General features: G+C 45.4%; 1 protein-coding gene across 1 annotated transcript in view; it reads left to right on the plus strand.

Annotated features, from left to right (window-relative positions):
- LOC122919832 (1-phosphatidylinositol 4,5-bisphosphate phosphodiesterase zeta-1-like) overlaps positions 1–24,497 on the plus strand; it is a 138,991-nt gene that overhangs the window by 39,328 nt on the left and 75,166 nt on the right. The window contains exon 5 of the mRNA XM_044269022.1: positions 11,954–12,100. Within this exon, the coding sequence (XP_044124957.1) occupies positions 11,954–12,100 (147 nt within the window). The remainder of the gene's footprint in view (positions 1–11,953; positions 12,101–24,497) is intronic.

Here is a 24,497-nt window from a genome sequence, read left to right on the forward strand (position 1 = left end):
CCATGACTATGAAAATTGTAGATTCACACTGAAGGCATCAACACTATGAATTAACACATGTGGAATTATATACATAACAAAAAAGTGTGAAACAACTGAAAATATGTCATATTCTAGGTTCTTCAAAGTAGCCACCTTTTGCTTTGATTACTGCTTTGCACACTCTTGGCATTCTCTTGATGAGCTTCAAGAGGTAGTCACCTGAAATGGTTTTCACTTCACATGTGTGCCCTGTAAGGTTTAATAAGTGGGATTTCTTGCCTTATAAATGGGGTTGGGACCATCAGTTGCGTTGTGGAGAAGTCAGGTGGATACACAGCTGATAGTCCTACTGAATAGACTGTTAGAATTTGTATTATGGCAAGAAAAAAGCAGCTAAGTAAATAAAAACGAGTGGCCATCATTACTTTAAGAAATGAAGGTCAGTCAGTCCGAAAAATTGGGATAACTTTGAAAGTGTCCCCAAGTGCAGTCACAAAAACCATCAAGCGCTACAAAGAAACTGGCTCACATGCGGACCGCCCCAGGAAAGGAAGACCAAGAGCCACCTCTGCTGCAGACAGTGGCGGATCCAGGGGGGGGCAACGGGGCAATTGCCCCCCCCCCCGAGCTGGCGGCGGGCAGCGGCGGCTGGGCACAGGGAGATGTCCTCAGGACAGCGATACAGATGCCTGCCTGTGCTGCGGTAGGGGAGGGAGAGGCGTGTCCCTTTCCCTTCCTCTGATAGGCTGCCGGCCTAGTGCCTGCAGCCTATCAGAGGCCAGCTCAGGCGGCGCGACGACGTCATCGCGCCGCCTGAGCCATACAGCGTGGGACACAGGCCAGAAGAGGCCTGCATCGCATCACTGACATGGAGGTAAGTATGTGGTTTTTTTATTTTATTATATACAATACTTTTACTGGCGGGGGGCTGTTATTACTGGCAAAGGGGGGCTGTTATTACTGGCAAAGGGGGGCTGTTATTACTGGCAAAGGGGGGGCTGTTATTACTGGCACCTGGGGGCTGTTATTACTGGCGGGGGGCTGTTATTACTGGCAAAAGGGGGCTGTTAGTACTGGCAGGGGTTGTTATTACTGGCAAAGGGGGGCTGTTATTACTGGGGGCTGTTATTACTGGCAAAGGGGGGCTGTTATTACTTGGGGCTGTTATTACTGGCAAATGGGGGCTGTTATTACTGGGGGCTGTTATTACTGGCACAGAGGGGCTCTTATTACTGGGGGCTGTTATTACTGGCACAGAGGGGCTCTTATTACTGGGGGCTGTTATTACTGACACAGAGGGGCTCTTATTACTGGGGGCTGTTATTACTGGCACAGAGGGGCTCTTATTACTGGGGGCTGTTATTACTGGGGGCTTCTATTACTGGCATAGGGGGCTTTTATTACTGGCAGGGGGGGCTGTTAATACTGGCACATGATTGGGGGCACTATAGGGGTATCTACTGAGGCCACAAAGAAGGGGTATTTTATATGGGCTCTCTGTACAGTACAATTTTATACTGGGACACATTATGGTGGGTACTATGTGGAAGGGGGAGAGGAGTACTATGGGGTCATCTACGGGGGGCACTAAGAAGGGGTATTTTATACTTGCAAATTATGGGGGACACTGAGGGCATCTACTGGAGCATTTTATACTGGTACATTATGGGGGGCACTAGGAGGAAGGAGGGTGTGGAGCACTATGGGGTCATTTACTATGGGCACTATATAGGGGTATTTTATACTGGCACATTATGGGGGCACTATGGGGACATTAGCTCAACTGGGGGTATTACAAGGGGGTATTTTTTGCACTGTCACATTATAAGGAGAATTATTACTACTGGGGGGGGGGGGGCATTATGGTGGGCTTTATTACTCCCACATGGTATAACCCCCTAGTAGCAGCACCAGCCTTTCCCTGCTCTGCTATCCCTCTGCCCCTTCTCCAAATCCTTATTATGAAATCTTTCTCATTAGGATAAAACAGAACATCAGCTCCGTCCGAGATCCCCAAAGGCCAAGCCAAGTAACTGTAAGTTTTCATGTAAAATATGTTTGTTATACACATAAAGCCTACACTGTGGAGTCTGTTCTATAAGCACCATTGTTTTGTGGCGGCGGACAGAAAATAATCTGAAAGTGCCCCTCCCGAGACCAGGCTCTGGATCCGCCATTGGCTGCAGAGGATAAGTTCATCCGAGTCACCAGCCTCAGATGGTTAACAGCAGCTCAGATTAGAGACCAGGTCAATGCCACACAGAGTTCTAGCAGCAGACACATCTCTAGAACAACTGTTAAGAGGAGACTGTGTGAATCAGGCCTTCATGGTAGAATATCTGCTAGGAAACCACTGCTAAGGACAGGCAACAAGCAGAAGAGACTAAAGAACACAAGGAATGGACATTAGACCAGTGGAAAGCTGTGCTTAGGTCTGATGAGTCCAAATTTGAGATCTTTGGTTCCAACCACCGTGTCTTTGTGCGACGCAGAAAAGGTGAACGGATGGACTCTACATGCCTGGTTCCCACAGTGAAGCATGGAGGAGGAGGTGGGATGGTGTGGGGGTGCTTTGCTGGTGACACTGTTGGGGATTTATTCTAAATTGAAGGCATACTGAACCAACATGGCTACCACAGCATCTTGCAGCGGCATGCTATTCCATCCGGTTTGCGTTTAGGTGGACCATCATTTATTTTTCAACAGGACAATGACCCCAAACACACCTCCAGGCTGTGTAAGGGCTATTTGACCATGAAGGAGAGTGATGGGGTGCTGCGCCAGATGACCTGGCCTCCACAGTCACCAGACCTGAACCCAATCGAGATGGTTTGGGGTGAGCTGGACCGCAGAGTGCAGGCAAAAGGGCCAACAAGTGCTAAGCATCTCTGGGAGCCCCTTCAAGACTGTTGGAAGACCATTTCAGTTGACTACCTCTTGAAGCTCATCAAGAGAATGCCAAGAGTGTGCAAAGCAGTAATCAAAGCAAAAGGTGGTTACTTTGAAGAACCTAGAATATGACATATTTTCAGTTGTTTCACACTTTATTGTTATGTATATAATTCCACATGTGTTAATTCATAGTTTTGATGCCTTCAGTGTGAATCTACAATTTTCATAGTCATGAAAATAAAGAAAACTCTTTGAATGAGAAGGTGTGTCCAAATGTTTGGTCTGTACTGTATATATATATATATATATATATATATATATATATCCATACATTATCCATATATTAAATTTTTTATATATTTTTTTATTTCTTTTTTAATTTTAATTATAGTCTTTCTTAATAATTATTATTTATTATATTGTAACTATACCCATATAACCTTCACCCACGATCTAACTTCCCAGGAATATTCCACATGTGAATACCTCAGACTACTTATTACACCCTTTTCCATTATAATATCTTATAATATTCTTTGGTACAGCAACCATGTCATTTGTCCTTTTATACATATCTGGACCTTTATTTATACATATTTGGCCTCCTATTTAACATAAGGACTCCATGTGCGCTCATCTCTAAATGCCTATAGTCCCCATGAACTCTCCATCTTTTATTCACATTCGGGTTTGACTTCATCTGATGCCTCTGCGCTCCAGCCTGGAACGCACAGACGTCTGTTCCTCCCTGCTCTGCCGAGCGCCCCGCCCCTTGGTGCGCTCCATACAGTATTTCCAGTCGGCCCCACCTCCGGCCGGCACCTTCACTTTGACTCCTCCTGTTCATGCGTTCCATTAGTGGAGCGCATAGCACACATCCGCCTGTGACTCTGCCTTCTCACCAGGGTGTTTGCGTTCCACAGTGGAACGCATCGGGAGCGATCTAAGCCTGATGGAGTATCTCAGGCTATAAGAACCCTGTTAGGCGCTTTATAAACCATTAAAATACAGACTTAAGCACCATACATAATTGGATCATGTATTTTGGATGACTGGGGGGATGAGAGGATCGGAGGTGACGCTCCGCCCACTTCAGGTCCCCGCCAAAACTCTTGGTAAATAGTTTTTTGATTGTCTAATTAAGATACTTATATATATTCCTGGCAACATGCACTTTATGTTATGTGTTCTTAACTCATATTGCGCTTGAGAAAGGGGAAGATACCCCGAAACGCGTTGAGCTTTTATTTATTTGTGCAACAAATCCATTTGGAACCCTGACTACCATCATTTGGGACGTGGAGGAAAGTTTATACTACCTGACAAGCGATCCCGGCGCTTATTTTGCTTATCCTATATCTCCCTCCCTGGTGAAGTAAGTCACCTTCCGTTTCCTTCTCATATAATTCTTTTAACATTATTTATTATTATCCATATTATTTACTATCTTTTAACCACCTCAGCTCCCCTAGCTTAAACACCCTTAATGACAAGACCACTTTTTACAATTCTACAATTCTGCACTACACTACTTTCACCATTTATTGCTCGGTCATGCAACTTACCACCCAAATGAATTTTACCTCCTTTTCTTCTCACTAATAGAGCTTTCATTTGGTGGTATTTCATTGCTGCTGACATTTTTACTTTTTCTGTTATTAATCAAAATGTAACGAAATTTTTGCAAAAAAAATAAAAAAATTTCAGTTGCTAAATTTTTCAAAATAAACAACATCTATATATAAATTTTTCTCTAAATTTATTGTTCTACATGTCTTTGATAAAAAAAAAGTGTTTGGGTAAAAAAATATGGTTTGGGTAAAAGTTCTAGCGTTTACAAATGTGAATTTCCGCTTTTTGAAGCAGCTCTGACTTTCTGAGCACCTGTCATGTTTCCTGAGGTTCTACAATGCCCAGACAGTAGAAACCCCCCACAAATGACCCCATTTCGGAAAGTAGACACCCTAAGGTATTTGCTGATGGGCATAGTGAGTTCATAGAACTTTTTATTTTTTGTCACAAGTTAGCGGAAAATGATGATTTTTTTTTTCCTTACAAAGTCTCATATTCCACTAACTTGTGACAAAAAATAAAAACTTCCATGAACTCACTATGCCCATCATGAAATACCTTGGGGTGTCTTCTTTCCAAAATTGGGTCACTTGTGGGGTAGTTATACTGCCCTGGCATTTTAGGGGCCCAAATGCGTGCAAAGTAGTTTGAAATCAAAATCTGTAAGAAATGGCCTGTGAAATCCAAAAGGTGCTCTTTGGAATGTGGGCCCCTTTGCCCACCTAGGCTGCAAAAAAGTGTCACACATGTGGTATCGCCGTACTCAGGAGAAGTTGGGGAATGTGTTTTGGGGTATATTTTTGCATATACCCATGCTGGGTGAGATAAATATCTTGGTCAAATGCCAACTTTGTTTAAAAAAATGGGAAAAGTTGTCTTTTGCCGAGATATTTATCTCACCCAGCATGGGTATATGTAAAATGACACCTCAAAACACATTCCCCAACCTCTCCTGAGTACGGCGATACCACATGTGTGACACTTTTTTGCAGCCTAGGTGGGCAAAGGGGCCCACATTCCAAAGAGTACCTTTTGGATTTCACAGGCCATTTTTTACACATTTTGATTTCAAACTACTTTGCACGCATTTGGGCCCCTAAAATGCCAGGGCAGTATAACTACCCCACAAGTGACCCCATTTTGTAAAGAAGACACCCCAAGGTATTTCGTGATGGGCATAGTGAGTTCATGGATTTTTTTATTTTTTGTCAAAAGTTAGTGGAATATAAGACTTTGTAAGAAAAAAATAAAAATAAATCATCATCATTTTCTGCTAACTTGTGACAAATTGTGACAAAAAAAAAATTCGAGGTACTTACCATGCCCCTCATGGAATACCTTGGGGTGTCTTCTTTCCAAAATGGGGTCACTTGTGGGGTAGTTATACTGCCCTGGCATTTTAGGGGCCTAAATGCGTGCGAAGTAGTTTGAAATCAAAATCTGTAAAAAATGGCCTGTGAAATCCAAAAGGTGCTCTTTGGAATGTGGGCCCCTTTGCCCACCTAGGCTGCAAAAAAGTGTCACACATGTGGTATCGCCGTACTCAGGAGAAGTTGGGGAATGTGTTTTGGGGTACAGACGTGGACAAAATTGTTGGTACCCTTTGGTCAATGAAAGAAAAAGTCACAATGGTCACAGAAATAACTTTAATCTGACAAAAGTAATAATAAATTAAAATTCTATAAATGTTAACCAATGAAAGTCAGACATTGTTTTTCAACCATGCTTCAACAGAATTATGTAAAAAAATAAACTCATGAAACAGGCATGGACAAAAATGATGGTACCCCTAGAAAACACAGAACATAATGTGACCAAAGGGACATGTTAATTCAAGGTGTGTCCACTAATTAGCATCACAGGTGTCTACAACCTTGTAATCAGCCATTGGGCCTATATATATGGCTCCAGGTAATCACTGTGTTGTTTGGTGATATGGTGTGTACCACACTCGACATGGACCAGAGGAAGCAAAGGAAAGAGCTGTCTCAAGAGATCAGAAAGAAAATTATAGACAAGCATGTTAAAGGTAAAGGCTATAAGACCATCTCCAAGCAACTAGATGTTCCTGTGAGTACAGTTGCACATATTATTCATAAGTTTAAGATCCATGGGACTGTAGCCAACCTCCCTGGACGTGGCCGCAGGAGGAAAATTGATGACAAATCTAAGAGACGGATAATCCGAATGGTAACAAAAGAGCCTAGAAAGACTTCTAAAGAGATTCAAGGTGAACTTCATGCTCAAGGAACATCAGTGTCAGATCGCACCATCCGTCGTTGTTTGAGCCAAAGTGGACTACATGGGAGACGACCAAGGAGGACACCATTGTTGAAAACGAATCATAAAAAAGCAAGACTGGAATATGCCAAACTACATGTTGACAAGCCACAAAGCTTCTGGGAGAATGTCCTGTGGACAGATGAGACAAAAATCGAAGTTTTTGCCAAGGCACATCAGCTGTATGTTCACAGACGAAAAAATGAAGCATATCAAGAAAAGAACACTGTCCCTACTGTGAAACATGGAGGAGGCTCTGTTATGTTCTGGGGCTGCTTTGCTGCGTCTGGCACAGGGTGTCTTGAATCTGTGCAGGGTACAATGAAATCTCAAGACTATCAAGGAATTCTAGAGAGAAATGTACTAGCCAGTGTCAGAAAGCTTGGTCTCAGTCGCAGGTCATGGGTCTTGCAACAGGACAATGACCCAAAACACACCGCTAAAAACACCCAAGAATGGCTAAGAGGAAAAAATTGGACTATTCTAAAGTGGCCTTCTATGAGCCCTGACCTCAATCCTATTGAGCATCTTTGGAAGGAGCTGAAACATGCAGTCTGGAAAAGGCACCCTTCAAACCGGACACAACTGGAGCAGTTTGCTCATGAGGAGTGGGCCAAAATACCTGCTGAGAGGTGCAGATGTCTCATTGACAGTTACAGGAAGCGTTTGATTGCAGTGATTGCCTCAAAAGGTTGCGCAACAAAATATTAAGTTAGGGGTACCATCATTTTTGTCCATGCCTGTTTCATGAGTTTATTTTTTTACATAATTCTGTTGAAGCATGGTTGAAAAACAATGTCTGACTTTCATTGGTTAACATTTATAGAATTTTAATTTATTATTACTTTTGTCAGATTAAAGTTATTTCTGTGACCATTGTGACTTTTTCTTTCATTGACCAAAGGGTACCAACAATTTTGTCCACGTCTGTATATTTTTGCATATACCCATGCTGGGTGAGATAAATATCTTGGTCAAATGCCAACTTTGTATAAAAAAATGGGAAAAGTTGTCTTTTGCCGAGATATTTATCTCACCCAGCATGGGTATATGTAAATTCACACCCCAAAACACATTCCGCAACTTCTCCTGAGTACGGCGATACCACATGTGTGACACTTTTTTGCAGCCTAGATGTGCAAAGGGGCCCACATTCCTTTTAGGAGGGCATTTTTAGACATTTGGATCCCAGACTTCTTCTCACGCTTTAGGGCCCCTAAAATGCCAGGGCAGTATAAATACCTCACATGTGACCCCATTTTGGAAAGAAGACACCCCAAGGTATTCAATGAGGGGCATGGCGAGTTCATATAATTTTTTTTTGTCACAAGTTAGCGGAAAATGATGATTTTTTTTTTTTTTCCTTACAAAGTCTCATATTCCACTAACTTGTGACAAAAAATAAAAACTTCCATGAACTCACTATGCCCATCATGAAATACCTTGGGGTGTCTTCTTTCCAAAATGGGGTCACTTGTGGGGTAGTTATACTGCCCTGGTATTTTAGGGGCCCATATGCGTGCGAAGTAGTTTGAAATCAAAATCTGTAAAAAATGGCCTGTGAAATCCAAAAGGTGCTCTTTGGAATGTGGGCCCCTTTGCCCACCTAGGCTGCAAAAAAGTGTCACAAATGTGGTATCGCCGTACTCAGGAGAAGTTGGGGAATGTGTTTTGGTGTGTATTTTTATATTTATCTCACCCAGCATGGGTATATGTAAAATGACACCTCAAAACACATTCCCCAACTTCTCCTGAGTACGGCGATACCACATGTGTGACATTTTTTTGTGTCTCCCTTTCCGCTAACTTGGGACAAAAATGTCAATCTTTCATGGACTCAATATGCCCCTCAGTGAATACCTTGGGGTGTCTTCTTTTCAAAATAGGGTCATTTGTGGGGTATTTGTACTGCCCTGGCATTTGAGGGTCTCCGCAATCATTACATGTATGGCCAGCATTAGGAGTTTCTGCTATTCTCCTTATATTGAGCATACAGGTAATGAGATTTTTTTTTTCCGTTCAGCCTGTGGGCTGAAAGAAAAAATGAACGGCACAGATTTCTTAATTCGCATCGATCAATGTGGATGAAAAAGGCGTCTGCCAGGACATAGGAGCTCCGCCCAACATCCATACCCACTTAGCTCGTATGCCCTGGCAAACCCGATTGCTCCATTCACATCAATCAATGTGGATGAATAAATCATTGCCGGGATTTTTTTTTATTTTTTTATATAAACAAAGTGTTTGCCAAAGCATATGAACACTGCCGCCCTCTCAGCTCATATGCTTCGGCAAACGTATCTTTTACTGCAGATGAGAAATCTCGTCTTGCAGCGCTGCATACACCGACTTTTGTGTAATCTGACAGCAGCGCAATGCTTCTGTCAGAATGCACATCAGTGCTGCAGCTAGTCGATCGGTTGGTCCACCTGGAAGGTAAAAATAACAAAACAAAAAAGAAAAAACCAGGCCGCAACACAATAAATTTATTAACTTTATAATAACATTTGAACAGAACATATAAACTTTATTTAACTTTTTGAACAGAACGTTAACTTTTTTGCTTACCGGTGATTTTTTTTGATTTTTTTTTTTTACTTTTATAGGACAAACCTCTCCTTCCCCATGGGACAATGTGCAAAGCGCAAATCGCCCAAAGATGTGGCGAAGTACATTATGTACTTTGTCCCAGGTGAAAGGAGAGGTTTTCAGCAGCTCTGTGTGTGAATGGGCCCTAATAGCCCTGTGTGCCTGTCCTGTGAGATGCAATCCCTATGCTCAGTGTACCTGTGTGTGGTACTTCCGGAAACACTCCCCTAAGCATTGGGCAGGGTGGTCAGTGCAGTCAGGACAGAAATAGCGGGTGTCACGCCTTATTCCACTCCTGCTACAGACACAAAAAAAAATTCGGGGTGGCGGTCGGTTTGAGGTACCAGCAACGACACTGGGGAAATGTCGCTCGTGTAGAGGGATCACTACACTGGTGGATGGGGCCACGGAACCTCCTGGATACAGGAGGTTCTCGATGATCTCTTCCTGAAATTTGAGGAAGGATCCTGTTCTCCCAGCCTTACTGTAGAGAACAAAACTATTATACAGAGCCAATTGAATTAAATATTCAGACACCTTCTTATACCAGCGTCTGGTCCTGCGAGAAAGTAGATAAGGAGCCAACATCTGGTCATTGAAGTCCACCCCTCCCATGAGCGAATTATAGTTGTGGACACAGAGGGGTTTTTCAATGACACTGGTTGCTCGTTCAATTTGGATTGTCGTGTCTGCGTGAATGGAGGAGAGCATTTAAACGTCACACTTGTCTGTCCATTTCACCGCGAGAAGTTCTTGGTTACACAAGGCAGCCCTCTCCCCCCTTGCAAGACGGGTGGTAACGAGCCGTTGGGGAAGCCCCGGCGACTAGGTCGCGCGGTGCCACAGCAGCCAATCTGTTCTAGGAACAAATGCCTGAAGAGGGGCACACTTGTGTAGAAATTGTCCACATAAAGATGGTACCCCTTGCCAAATAAGGGTGACACCAAGTCCCAGACTGTCTTCCTACTGCTCCCCAGGTAGTCAGGGCAACCGACCGACTCCAGGGTCTGATCTTTACCCTCATAGATACGAAATTTGTGGGTATAGCCTGTGGCCCTTTCACAGAGTTTATACAATTTGACCCCATACCGGGCGCGCTTGCTTGGGATGGATTGTTTGAAGTCAAGTGATTGTGCAGTTTTAAAAAAAGTATATTTTTTTTTTATCACTGCGGCGGGGCGGGCGTGGGTGAACGCACGTGTGGGGGCGACCGATCAGGCCTGCGTTTTGGGTGGAGGGCGAGCTAAGGTGACACTAACACTATTATAGATCTGACTGTGATCAGTTCTGATCACTTACAGATACTATAAAAGTACAAATGCTGATTAGCGATACGCTAATCAGCGAATCAGTGACTGCGGTGCGGTGGGCTGGGCGCTAAATGATCGCTAACTACCTAACCAAGGGGCCTAAACTATCCTAAAACCTATCAGTCAATACCAGTAAAAAAAAAAAAGTGACAGTTTACACTGATCACTTTTTTCCCCTTCACTAGGTGATCGACAGGGGCGATCAAGGGGTGATCAAGGGGTTAATTGGGGTGCTGGGGGGTGATCTGGGGCTAAGTGAAGTGTTTGGTGGCTACTCACTGTGATGCCTGCTCCTCTGCTGAGACCAACCGACGAAAAGGACCAACAGAGGAGCAGAGAAGCCATTTAACACCTTATATTTATAAATATAAAGTGTTAACTGGCTTGGGTTCTCCAAGATCATTGGCTGGCAGGCTGATGACGAAATACTCCTCTAACTTTTGCCGGCCCGCGATGCGCATGCGCGGGCCGGCTTTGTCCGAAATCTCGCGTCTCGCGAGATGATGCACCGGTGCGTCCACCCGGAATAACAGGGCCGCCGCCAAGACGAAATCCTACGTACGGCGGTCCTGAGGTGGTTAAATAACCGCACAGTGATACGTGTGTTGCCATATATCGATACTGTGAATTTGAATCACTATAACAAAATATAAAGAGACACAGTGATGTAGTATAGGCTTACCATACACTGAGACTGGGAAATAGAACCACTTACTATTTATACACAGTGATATACTGTATATGCCTCTGCAATATATTGATACTGTGAAGCAGAAGCACAAATCCAACGTAGTAACCTTCCATAGACTTACTACACCGCCCCTATCTGTATTTTTTTCACCTTCGCACTATCCTTGGGCAAGCCCCCCAGCACCTTTTTTTTAAATACTTTATCTCCATGTACACTCATCTACCTGTCATGTATCGGTCACGTACCTGTAATGTACACTTATCTACCTGTCATATACACTGTGATCTACCGGTCACATACCTGGCATGTACCGGTCACGTACCTGTCATGTACACTCATCTACCGGTCACGTACATGTCATGTACACTGTTATCTACCGGTCACGTACCTGTCATATACACTCATCTGTCATGTACCTGACTTGCAGTTGGCTGTTGCTGCTTTCAGGATCAGTCGGTGGTGTGGGGTTGTCCCGGACTCTCTGCTTCACCCTTTGATATTACAAAGTGATGATTCTGAAGTCATTACAGATATAACAGTAATGCCCCCCACCTCCTCTCTCGACCTGCTCTTAATTAATCATCTGGTAATTCATTTTTGTGTCTCACAGTCTTGTGTCTTTCTGTTGACCTTCCAGGCTTCACCGTATCCCCTGATTTTGTCAATTGAAAACCATTGTTCGGTAAAACAGCAGGAGGTGATGGCCGGGCACTTAACAGGAATACTGGGTGATAAGCTGATCACAAAGCCACTTGGGTTCTCCAGATTCCTGCCGTCCCCTGAGGTAAATGACAATGTAGATATAAGTGGAGATGGCGCCGCTGCTCTACTATTCATTCAGGATTGACTTGATGCATGATGCATAATACAATTTAATATGATCAGCGATGAGCAAATTTCTTGAAATTCGATTTTATTCGGCCAAATCGTTTGGGTGGTTTGACTCATTCTGAATAAATTCTACCCGAGTGAAAAGTGCTCCAGTTACCCAGAAAAGTTGAGGATTATATTCTAGGGCAGGGATGCTCAACCTGCGGCCCTCCAGCTGATGTAAAACTACAACTCCCACCATGCTCTTCTGTAGGCTGTCCAGGAATGATTGGAGTTGTAGTTTTGCAACAGCTGGAGGATCGCAGGTTGAGCATGCCTGTTCTGGGGTCTCCTAGGACTGTTTGCAACTAATTTCAAGATCTTTAATGCCAAGCCAGCTTTAGTAATGTCAAAGTGACAGATATGGCTATGGGTAGTAGTAGTTTTTGGGGTCACGGGGTGCCAGATAATAGTCAATCTTGGATCTTTAAAAGGGGATTTATTAATGGTACAGGGAATAATAAGTAAAAGGTTAACTAACTCTAACTAAGGCCTGCCCGGCCATGCCTGTATTGCAACCCGCAAACAGAGTTCTCTCACCACAAAAAATTGAACATGTTCTATTCTTTTGGCGGTGTGTACGGATCACGGACCGAACGCAAATTGTGTTCCTCAATGCACCGAATGTCCGAGCAGGGCCAGCGCCACCTGTAAGGCGACCTAGGCAGCCACCTAGTGCGCAATTTAGCAGGAGACGCCGGCCCCGTACGGTTTAAAAAAAAAAAGCGTTGCAGCAAGTTTTTTTTTTTAAGTACGGCGGTGGGCCCTCCCCCTCACCGGGCGGCTGCCGCACCGCCCGGGCGCAGCCTGAAGAGAGGGACTGACAGGAGGGAAGCGCCTCTAATGTAGCGTGGCCGAGCTCTGTTCGGTCCGCGGTATCGGAGCTTTTGTTTCCTGTACCCGGCCGGACTGACAGGAAGTGCTCACTTAGTGTGCACTTCCTTTCAGTCCGGCAGCGTACAGGAAACAAATGCTCCTGTACCGCGGACCGAACAGAGCTCGGCCACGCTACACTAGAGGTGGGGGGAATGAGAGTGACAAGGGAGGGAGAGGAGTAAATGAGAGTGACAAAGGATTGGGGGGGGGGGATGAGAGTGACAAGGGAGGGAGGGGAGTAAATGAGAGTGACAAGGGAGTGGGGGAGTAAATGAGAGTGACAAGGGAGGGGGGGGGAGTAAATGAGAGTGACAAGGGAGGGAGGGGAGTAAATGAGAGTGACAAAGGATTGGGGGGGGGGAATGAGAGTGACAAGGGAGGGAGGGGAGTAAATGAGAGTGACAAGGGAGTGGGGGAGTAAATGAGAGTGACAAGGGGGGGGGGAGTAAATGAGAGTGACAAGGGAGGGGGGGAGTAAATGAGAGTGACAAGGGGGAAGTAAATGAGAGTGACAAGGGAGGGGGGGAGTAAGGCCTCATGCACACGACTTTCAATGGGTCCGTGGAAAAATCGGAAAATGCACCGTTTTGCAGCCAAGACCGTGATCCGTGTATCCTGTCCGTCAAAAAAATAGGACCTGTCCTATTTTTTTGACGGACAACGGTTCACGGACCCATTCAAGTCAATGGGTCCGTGAAAGAACATGGATGCACACAAGATTGGCATCCGTGTCCGTGATCCGAAGATCCGTCTGCATAAAAGCTTTTTCAGAGCCGAGTTTTCACTTCGTGAAAACTCAGATCCGACAGTACATTCTAACACAGAGGCGTTCCCATAGTGATGGGGACGCTTCTAGTTAGAATATACTAAAAGAACTGTGTACAAGACTGCCCCCCCCTGTAATTAACACATTGGTGGCCAGTGCGGCCGCCCCCCACTCCCTGTAGTTAACTCTTTGTTGTCCAGTGCGGCCGGCCCCCCCTCCCTCCCCTGTAGTTAACTCTTTGTTGTCCAGTGCAGCCGGCCCCCCTCCCTCCCCTGTAGTTAACTTGTTGGTGGCCAGTGGGCCCCCCCTCCCCTGTAGTTAACTCTTTGTTGTCCAGTGCGGCCAGCCCCCCTCCCTCCCCTGTAGTTAACTCTTTGTTGTCCAGTGCGGCCGGCCCCCCTCCCTCCCCTGTAGTTAACTCGTTGGTGGCCAGTGGGCCCTCCCCCCTCCCCCCCTCCTAATTAAAATCTCCCCCCCTATCATTGGTGGCAGCAGAGAGTACCAATCGGAGTCCCAGTTTAATCGCTGGGGCTCCGATCGGTAACCATGGCAACCAGGACGCTACTGCAGTCCCGGTTGCCATGGTTACTTAGCAATTTGTAGAAGCATTATACTTACCTGCGAGCTGAGATGTCTGTGTCCGGCCGGGCGCTCCTCCAACTGGTTAGTGATAGGTCTGTGCGGCGCATTGCTTAATGATCTGTTACTTACCAGTAGGTGGAGCTCCCGGCCAGACACAGACATCGCAGCTCGCAGGTAAGTATAATGCTTTTACAAATTGCTAGGTAACCATGGCAACCGGGACTGCAGTAGCGTCCTGGTTGTCATGGTTACCGATCGGAGCCCCAGCGATTAAACTGGGACTCCGATCGGTACTCTACGCTGCCACCAATGATAGGGGGAGATTTTAATTAGGAGGGGGGGGGGAGGGGGGAGGGCCCACTGGCCACCAACGAGTTAACTACAGGGGAGGGAGGGGGGGCCCACTGGCCACCAATGAGTTAACTACAGGGGAGGGAGGGGGGCCGGCCGCACTGGACAACAAAGAGTTAACTACAGGGGGAGGGGGGGCCGGCCGCACTGGCCACCAATGAGTTAAAAACAGGAGGGGCGGGGGGGGGGGTCTGCCCCCTGCTGCCTGGCAGCACCTGCCAGGCAGCAGGGGGCAGTCATGTACACAGTTCTTTTAGTATATTCTAACCCAGGCATGTCCAAACTGCGGCCCTCCAGCTGTTGCAAAACTACAACTCCCAGCATGCCTGGATAGCTTACAGCTATTAGGGCATGCTGGGAGTTGTAGTTTTGCAACAGCTGGAGGGCCGCAGTTTGGACATGCCTGTTCTAACCTGAAGCGTCCCCATCACCATGGGAACGCCTCTGTGTTAGAATATACTGTCGGATTTGAGTTTCACGCTCTAACTCATATCCGACAGTATATTCTAACATAGAGGCGTTCCCATGGTGATGGGGACGCTTCAAGTTAAAATATACCATCGGATTGGAGAAAACTCCAATCCGATGGTATAAAAGGGACTCCTGACTTTACATTGAAAGTCAATGGGGGACGGATCCGTTTGCAATTGCACCATATTGTGTCAACGTCAAACGGATCCGTCCCCATTGACTTGCATTGTATTCAGGACGGATCCGTTTGGCTCCGCACGGCCAGGCGGACACCAAAACGACTTTTTTCCATGTCCGTGGACACTCCAAAAATCAAGGAAGACCCACGGACGAAAAAAACGGTCACGGATCACGGACCTACGGACCCCGTTTTTGCGGACTGTAAAAAAAAACGGTCATGTGCATGAGGCCTAAATGAGAGTGACAAGGGGGGGAATAAATGAGAGTGACAGGGGGGGGGGAATAAATGAGAGTGACAGGGGGGGGGGGGAGTAAATGAGAGTGACAAGGGGGGGAGTAAATGAGAGTGAAAAGGGAGGGGGGAATGAGAGTGACAAGGGAGGGGGGAGAAGAGAGCGACAAGGGAGGGGGGAGAAGAGAGTGACAAGGTAGTCCCCAGAGCCAGACTGCAGCCAGAGACCAGATCATCTTATTGTCCTGGTGGTGAGTAGACAATGCAATATGTTTATTATTTAATTGTTTAGTCATTAATACTACATTGGAAACTAATTTACCTCACATTAAGGCTCTATTCACACGTCCGCAACGTGTTTTGCGGATACACGGAGCCGCGGATCCACAAAACACGGAAAGCGGCAATGTGCGTTCCGCATTTTGCAGACCGCACATTGCCAGCACTAATAGAATATGCCTGTTTTTGTCCGCAGTTGAACGGACAAGAATAGGATATGTTCTATTTTTTGAAAGAACGGAAGTGCAGACCCGGAAGTGCGGATCCGCAATTCCGTGTCCGGGCAGCACATCGTGCTGCCCCATAGGAATGAATGGGTCCACAATTCTATTCCGCAAATTGCGGACGTGTGAATGGAGCCTAAAAGGACACTATAGTCCCAGAACCAGTACAGTTAATGTAGTGGTACTGGTGTCTATAGCCTGTTCCTGCAGAAAACAGACACTGTGCAGTACTGGTGGTAAAGGAGCACTATAGTGCCAGGAAAACGAACTCATTTTCCTGGCACTATATAGTTGTTAGGAGTGGGGCACCCTCGTGTCCCCCTCCCACTGGGCTTCAGCCACTTACCTTTCTCCAGCGCCGGCACTGGGAACTCTTCTCCCCGATCCTCCTCTCAGCTGCGTATGCGCATGCAATCAAAACTATGTTCCGCGTGTTCCCACTGTAATTTTCACAGAGAGAAACACGGAAGCACCTCTAGCGGCTGTCAGGGAGACGGCTACAAGAAGCTTGATTAACATAGCAGTTCTTTTAATTTAAATGCTGAGAAAGGGGTGGAACATATGTGATGTCAAGATATGGGCAGATCATCTGATAGGGGGGGGGCGTCAATTTTTATCTTGCCTAGGGCGGCAAAAATCCTTGCACCGGCCCTGCGTCCAAGCAAAGGCCGTGTGCATGAAGCCTAAGGGACAGGAACACACATGTAAGGGGTAGCGAAGGAAGTGCCTAACTAGCAGTCTGTGTGCAGTCTTATTAGCCATGCACACACAGTCCATCCTTGGAACACTTCCAAAATACAGTCTTAGGCTACTTTCACACTAGTGTTTTTGCTGGATCCGTAGGGTTCAGTAAAAACGCTTCCGTTACTGATAATACAACCGCCTGAATCCGTTATGATCCGGTTGTATTATCTTTAACATTACCAAGACGGATCCGTCATGAACTCCATTGAAAGTCAATGGAGGACGGATCCATCTTCTATTGTGACAGATTGTGTCAGAGAAGATGGATCCGTCCCCATTGACTTGCATTGGGGGTCAGGACGGATCTGTCTTGCTCTGCATCTCAGGACGGAAAGAAAACCGCAGCCTGCTGCGATTTGCTCTCCGGTCTGGAAACAAAACTAAATGAAACGGAACACATTTTGGAACATACCGTTCTGTTCAGTTTTGTCTCCATTGACAATGAATGGGGACAAAACGGAGGCGTTTTTTTTTCCGGTATTGAGCCCCTAGGACGGAACTCAATACCAGAAAACTAAAACGCTAGTGTGAAAGTACCCTTAACCAATCAGCACAGCTCATCTCTCCTGTGTGTAGGGCCCTGGAGCAAGGGCACCTTGGAGTTTGGGCGTTTGTGGACATTTGCCCCTATTGCTGTTCTGGAACGCCATTAACTCACTACTTTACTGCACTTTGAAGTTTTTAAAGGGTTAACTTGCACTGTGATTTATGCCAATGTTTGCACCTATACTGTTATACACTCACCTAAAGAATTATTAGGAACACCATACTAATACGGTGTTGAACCCCCTTTTGCCTTCAGAACTACCTTAATTCTACGTGGCATTGATTCAACAAGGTGCTGATAGCATTCTTTAGAAATGTTGGCCCATATTGATAGGATAGCATCTTGCAGTTGATGGAGATTTGAGGGATGCACATCCAGGGCACGAAGCTCCCGTTCCACCACATCCCAAAGATGCTCTATTGGGTTGAGATCTGGTGACTGTGGGGGCCATTTTAGTACAGTGAACTCATTGTCATGTTCAAGAAACCATTTTTCCAGTCTTTAACAGTCCCTCTTTTTCCTTTTTGTAGTGGAGATGAGTGGTACCCGGTGGGGTCTTCTGCTGTTGTAGCCCATCCGCCTCAAGGTTGTGCGTGTTGTGGCTTCACAAATGCTTTGCTGCATACCTCGGTTGTAACGAGTGGTTATTTCAGTCAACGTTGCTCTTCTATCAGCTTGAATCAGTCGGCCCATTCTCCTCTGACCTCTAGCATCAACAAGGCATTTTCGCCCACAGGACTGCCTCATACTGGATATTTTTCCCTTTTCACACCATTCTTTGTAAACCCTAGAAATGGTTGTGCGTGAAAATCCCAGTAACTGAGCAGATTGTGAAATACTCAGACCGGCCCGTCTGGCACCAACAACCATGCCACGCTCAAAATTGCTTAAATCACCTTTCTTTCCCATTCTGACATTCAGTTTGGAGTTCAGGAGATTGTCTTGACCAGGACCACAACCCTACATGCATTGAAGCAACTACCATGTAATTGGTTGACTAGATAATCGCATTAATGAGAAATAGAACAGGTGTTCCTAATAATTCTTTAGCTGAGTGTATATTGTTAGTTAATTGCATTTTATGTTATATATCCTGTTCATTTGCACTGTTTGCACTATATTTGCACTGATTTTCGGAAAGGAATAACCCATTGAGGACATGTACGGCGCTACCGGACATGACTTAAGGACCAGCGCTGTACACGTGCAATGAGCAGGACACTAGTACGGTGGGTCAGCTATGCAGTGGGTCAGGATAAATGTATATAAATAATGTATATATATGAGTAGGTTTGTGACGCCAATTGCAGCTTGCGCAGGTACTGTAACAGGGCCCTTTAAGGTGTTATAACTCACGTACCAGGTGAGGAATGCCAGAGGAGAAATAAAGTCTCTGTGTAGTGTCAACGGTGTCTCCTACCTTGGTACGGCTGGACTCCTGGATCCTGGCTCACTTGCAATAAAATGAGTGTTGTTAATAGGAGCAACTGAGCAACTTGGGTAATAGTAAATGAGATCCAGACTGGAGATATAATCCAACTTGTCTTTACTTAATGGGTGCAGCATAAATCCATATGAGTACAGCGATAGTATTTAGGTCCCAGCAGGTATTGTCAATGTATGGCAGGGGGTAATGCCTCTTCTGCTCCTATACTATGTGCCTGGAGAATCTGGCAGGCATTTATCTTCTGCTCTGTCTGTCTTCTGCTTGGTATGGGCCTGACTAGCTGAGGAGGAATTTGGCTTCTCCTGGTCACTGGATAAGTACTCACAGCTTGCCTCACAGGGAATGCTCTTCCTGGAGGCTGGAGATGACTGCTTTTCTTGTCAACCAGCTGAGGCTGATGGCTCAGGCTGGAAAGAATGATCTTGGCCTCAGCCGAGGCTCGATCCTGTCTTGGGATCCCTGTTTCTGGAAGCTCCTACTAACACAGCCTTCCCCTAGCAGGGGTGGCTGGTACACTAACTAGAACTTTCTTTCCTCCCCATGAGACAGGAAGTGGGAACATTCCACACCTCCTCAAAGAGGGGGGCTAGATTGGAATGTACTATTCCAGTCTAGATATTCTAAACTGGCTATGGTCTGCTGGACATATTGCTGCCACCTGCTGGTGCACATGGAAATTACAGCAAATAAAAAATACAGGTCTAGAAAATGTATATACAGGAAAATGCAAAGTTAGATCACACAAGATGACAATAAATATACACTCGACATGATGTAGCAGGGAGAAAAAGTTTAGTGACATACAGTACAGACCAAAAGTTTTGACACACCTTCTCATTCAAAGAGTTTTCTTTATTTTCATGACTATGAAAATTGTAGATTCACACTGAAGGCATCAAAACTATGAATTAACACATGTGGAATTATATACATAACAAAAAAGTGTGAAACAACTGAAAATATGTCATATTCTAGGTTCTTCATAGTAGTCACCTTTTGCTTTGATTACTGCTTTACACACTCTTGGCATTCTCTTGATGAACTTCAAGAGGTAGTCACCTGAAATGGTCTTCCAACAGTCTTGAAGGAGTTCCCAGAGATGCTTAGCACTTGTTGGCCCTTTTGCCTTCACTCTGCGGTCCAGCTCACCCCAAACCATCTCGATTGGGTTGAGGTCCGGTGACTGTGGAGGCCAGGTCATCTGGCGCAGCACCCCATCACTCTCCTTCATGGTCAAATAGCCCTTACATAGCCTGGAGGTGTGTTTGGGGTCATTGTCCTGTTGAAAAATAAATTATGGTCCAACTAACGCAAACCGGATGGAATAGCATGCCGCTGCAAGATGCTGTGGTAGCCATGCTGGTTCAGTATGCCTTCAATAAATCCCCAACAGTGTCACCAGCAAAGCACCCCCACACCATCACACCTCCTCCTCCATGCTTCACGGTGGGAACCAGGCATGTAGAGTCCATCCGTCGCACAAAGACACGGTGGTTGGAACCAAAGATCTCAAATTTGGACTCATCAGACCAAAGCACAGATTTCCACTGGTCTAATGTCCATTCCTTGTGTTCTTTAGCCCAAACAAGTCTCTTCTGCTTGTTGCCGGTCCTTAGCAGTGGTTTCCTAGCAGATATTCTACCATGAAGGCCTGATTCACACAGTCTCCTCTTAACAGTTGTTCTAGAGATCTGCTGCAAGAACTCTGTGTGGCATTGACCTGGTCTCTAATCTGAGCTGCTGTTAACCTGCAATTTCTGAGGCTGGTGACTCGGATTAACTTATCCTCCGCAGCAGAGGTGACTCTTGGTCTTCCTTTCCTGGGGCGGTCCGCATGTGAGCCAGTTTCTTTGTAGCGCTTGATGTTTTTTGTGACTGCACTTGGGGACACTTTCAAAGTTTTACCAATTTTTCGGACTGACTGACCTTCATTTCTTAAAGTAATGATGGCCACTCCTTTTTCTTTACCTAGCTGCTTTTTTCTTGCCATAATACAAATTCTCACAGTCTATTCAGTAGGACTATCAGCTGTGTATCCACCTGACTTCTCCAAAACGCAACTGATGGTCCCAACCCCATTTATAAGGCAATAAATCCCAATTATTAAACCTTACAGGGCACACCTGTGAAGTGAAAACAATTTCAGGTGACTGTCACGGAAGGTGTACAGGAAACAAGACAACACAAAATGAATATATGACTCACTGGATCCAAAACTAAGGAACAAAAAGGGAGACCCCTGCATCAGACCTGGCACTCTCCCTGACTGCTCAGCCTATGCGAAAATCCCAAAGGTAGATGATCGCATATCCTCGTACCTCGACTGTATAACACCTGAACACCCTATAATAGCGAGGGGACACGACCACCGGCTCCCTACACTAGACACGGAGGGAGTCAGGGTCACCTGGGATCCAGCAAACTGAATGTACAACACTTATTATGTAGAAGACTGGGAAATAGGATCAGAATGCACACACACTCCAGGAAGTTGTATAAACCGCACACTAATGCATTATGGGGAGGAATTTAAAGGGATGCAATCAGTCCAACTACATGACAGCTGAGAGAGGCTAACGAGATGAGGAAACTGAAAACCAAAACAAAGGAAGCTCAAGGAGGAGGTTCTGAAAGGCATCTGTCAGAGCTTCTCAGGTGTCTGGTCGTGACAGTGACAGTGATGAAGCTCATCAAGAGAATGCCAAGCGTGTGCAAAGCAGTAATCAAAGCAAAAGGTGGCTACTTTCAAGAACCTAGAATATGACATATTTTCAGTTGTTTCACACTTTTTTGTTATGTATATAATTCCACATGTGTTAATTTATCGTTTTGATGCCTTCAGTGTGAATCTACAATTTTCATAGTCATGAAAATAAAGAAAACTCTTTGAATGAGAAGGTGTGTCCAAACTTTTGGTCTGTACTGTACTTTGGGATGTTACACATGTACGGCACAAGATCCGCCGGGCTCTGAGGGAAAATCGCGGGGGGATCGGAGCGTGATGGCTGCTCTTACCGAGAGGCAGCCATGCCGGGTAAGTGCAGCATCGGCTATTTCGGACCCCCTACAGCTCCATGCACTGCGATTGGCTGATCAGTGATGACGGCACACAGGGCTGGCCTTAGGTGTTCAGGCGCCCTGTGCGAGCTACTCTTGTGGCGCCCCCCCCGGTTCACCTAAACATACACAAAGAGGAAAACAATCTTTGTAACAGATAATTTAAGTGCAAGTACAAACAAGTACAATCATACCAAGTGTCACCCATAGCCAGTCCCCTGCCCCCCTTAATCATACCCAGTGTCACCCGGAGCAACTGATGCTGACAGCACATTTATTGAAGTAAATGGGTCCGCACCCGAGCCGCAAAAACTGCGGCTCGGATGCAGACCAGAACTACAGTCGTGTGCATGAGGCCTACCTATTATACCGGCATACCCCTATTCAGGACCCTGACTGCCAGAAGTACTGTGGCTTGCGGCATAGCGAGCAAAAATCTGAGAGGCCTCCCTAGATCCCTGGTAATGTGGTATGTTTCCACTGGACTCGGAGGTCGAGTGGAGGGGTGGACCATAGGTGCAAAGACGCAACCAGAGTTTTACAAACCAATAGTTTTTTTTATTGTTATCGTGACAACGCGTTTCGAGGTTCTGCGGACCCCTTTCTCAAGTCTAAAAAACATATACATACAGTCATACAAAATAAGAACACAATGATGGGTGTAAGATAACCAAAGCACATAATAAATGGAATAATAATAGTAATATGACCGTCACGAGGAGGGTCATTCAAGCTTAGATTTGGATATAAATATAAATGGATGAATGAATACATAAATAAGTGAATAAAATTAAATAGTGAAATAAAATTAAATAATGAATAAATAGTAATAATAAACAAAAATAGTAATAAAATGAATGTAAAAAGCGCCAGTAAAGCTAAAAGCAGGGGTTTATAATCAAGTGATTATATAGCTGCGTTTTTTCAGACTGATCAAGTATGCGCAATTTAATCAATAACTAATTGTTTAACTACATATAAATTTGTATTGCATATTAATTTTATATGCGCTTTAAAATAGCTATTTATCATCAGCTATATAATCACTTGTGTTTTGGTTATCTTACACCCATCATTGTGTTCTTATTTTGTATGACTGTATGTATATGTTTTTTAGACTTGAGAAAGGGGTCCGCAGAACCCTGAAACGCGTTGTCACGATAACAATAAAAAACCTATTGGTTTGTAAAACTCTGGTTGCGTCTTTGCACCTATGGTCCACCCCTCCACTCGACCTCCGAGTCCAGTGGAAATATACCACATTCACTGACCTAGACGGCAGCCTGACCCCCAACATAGGTGAACACGGACGAAATCGGCAGCAGCAACCAGCTAAACTTAATCACTCCTATTCGCTTTCATCGCAGTTGCACCGAATATTAGGTGCAACAACAACAGGTGAGCAGGACCACTCTTCCTGTTTTTGGAGGCTTGTTTTGAACTTGCTCACCCTATGAGCGCCTTTTTCCTCCTGTGGCCACATTTTGCTAGATCCCTGGTAGGGCAACCACTGAGAATGGGTGAAAGCAGGGCTCTCCTCCATGAGAACATGCTGGCGGTTAAATACAAGGACAAGAGGGATGTCCTTTTACTGACCACCATTCACACAAATACCAGCTCCCCTGCTCATGTGCGAGGTACCACTTCCACTGTCCCCAAACCAGTTTGCATACTGGACTACAATAAGCACATGAGAGGGGTTGATCTTTCAGATCAAGTTCTGAAGCCCTACAGTGCCACACGAAAAACAAAAGTGTGGTACAAAAAGCTGGCCATACACATTGTACATATTGCAATGTGCAATGCGTACGTACTATTTTAATCTGCAGGCCACACAGGAACTTTCCTCCAGTTCCAAGAGGTGGTTATTAAGGCCCTAATTTTTCAAAGCCAGGCCGGGGAGAATCCCAGTACTTCTGAAAGTCATGGTGCCCGTGTCCTACCAGGGATACAGTGTTCATTTTAGGACATGGTCAGATATCATAGTCAAGTATCAAAATAATGCCAATGTAACACCTGACCCTGACACCTGACCCTGACACCTGACCCTGACACTTGACTCTGACACCTGACTCTGACACCTGACCCTGACACCTGACTCTGACACCTGACACCTGACTCTGACACCTGACTCTGACACCTGACTCTGACACCTGACTCTGACACCTGACACCTGACCCTGACACCTGACACCTGACACCTGACACCTGACTCTGACACCTGACCCTGACACCTGACTCTGACACCTGACCCTGACACCTGACTCTGACACCTGACTCTGACACCTGACCCTGACACCTGACTCTCATATGTGAGTTTGACTTATGCTCTTCATAGGTCAGGGTCAAAGTGAGAAGGAGTTATAGATAAACTATGTATTTGTCTGCTAAATCACACTGTCTATTGCTGAGCTTATAACTCTGTGCCAGGCAAGCTGGTAGCTCAGTGGTAATGCTGCTGCCCCATGTTCAGGCTTTCTGAGTTCAAAGCCACTTTCAGCTTTCAAAAAATGTTTACATTTTATTATGCGCTAGATAAGAGGCAAATTTAAATGA

This window comes from Bufo gargarizans, chromosome 9, assembly GCF_014858855.1.
Source record: "Bufo gargarizans isolate SCDJY-AF-19 chromosome 9, ASM1485885v1, whole genome shotgun sequence".
Lineage (NCBI taxonomy): Eukaryota > Metazoa > Chordata > Amphibia > Anura > Bufonidae > Bufo > Bufo gargarizans.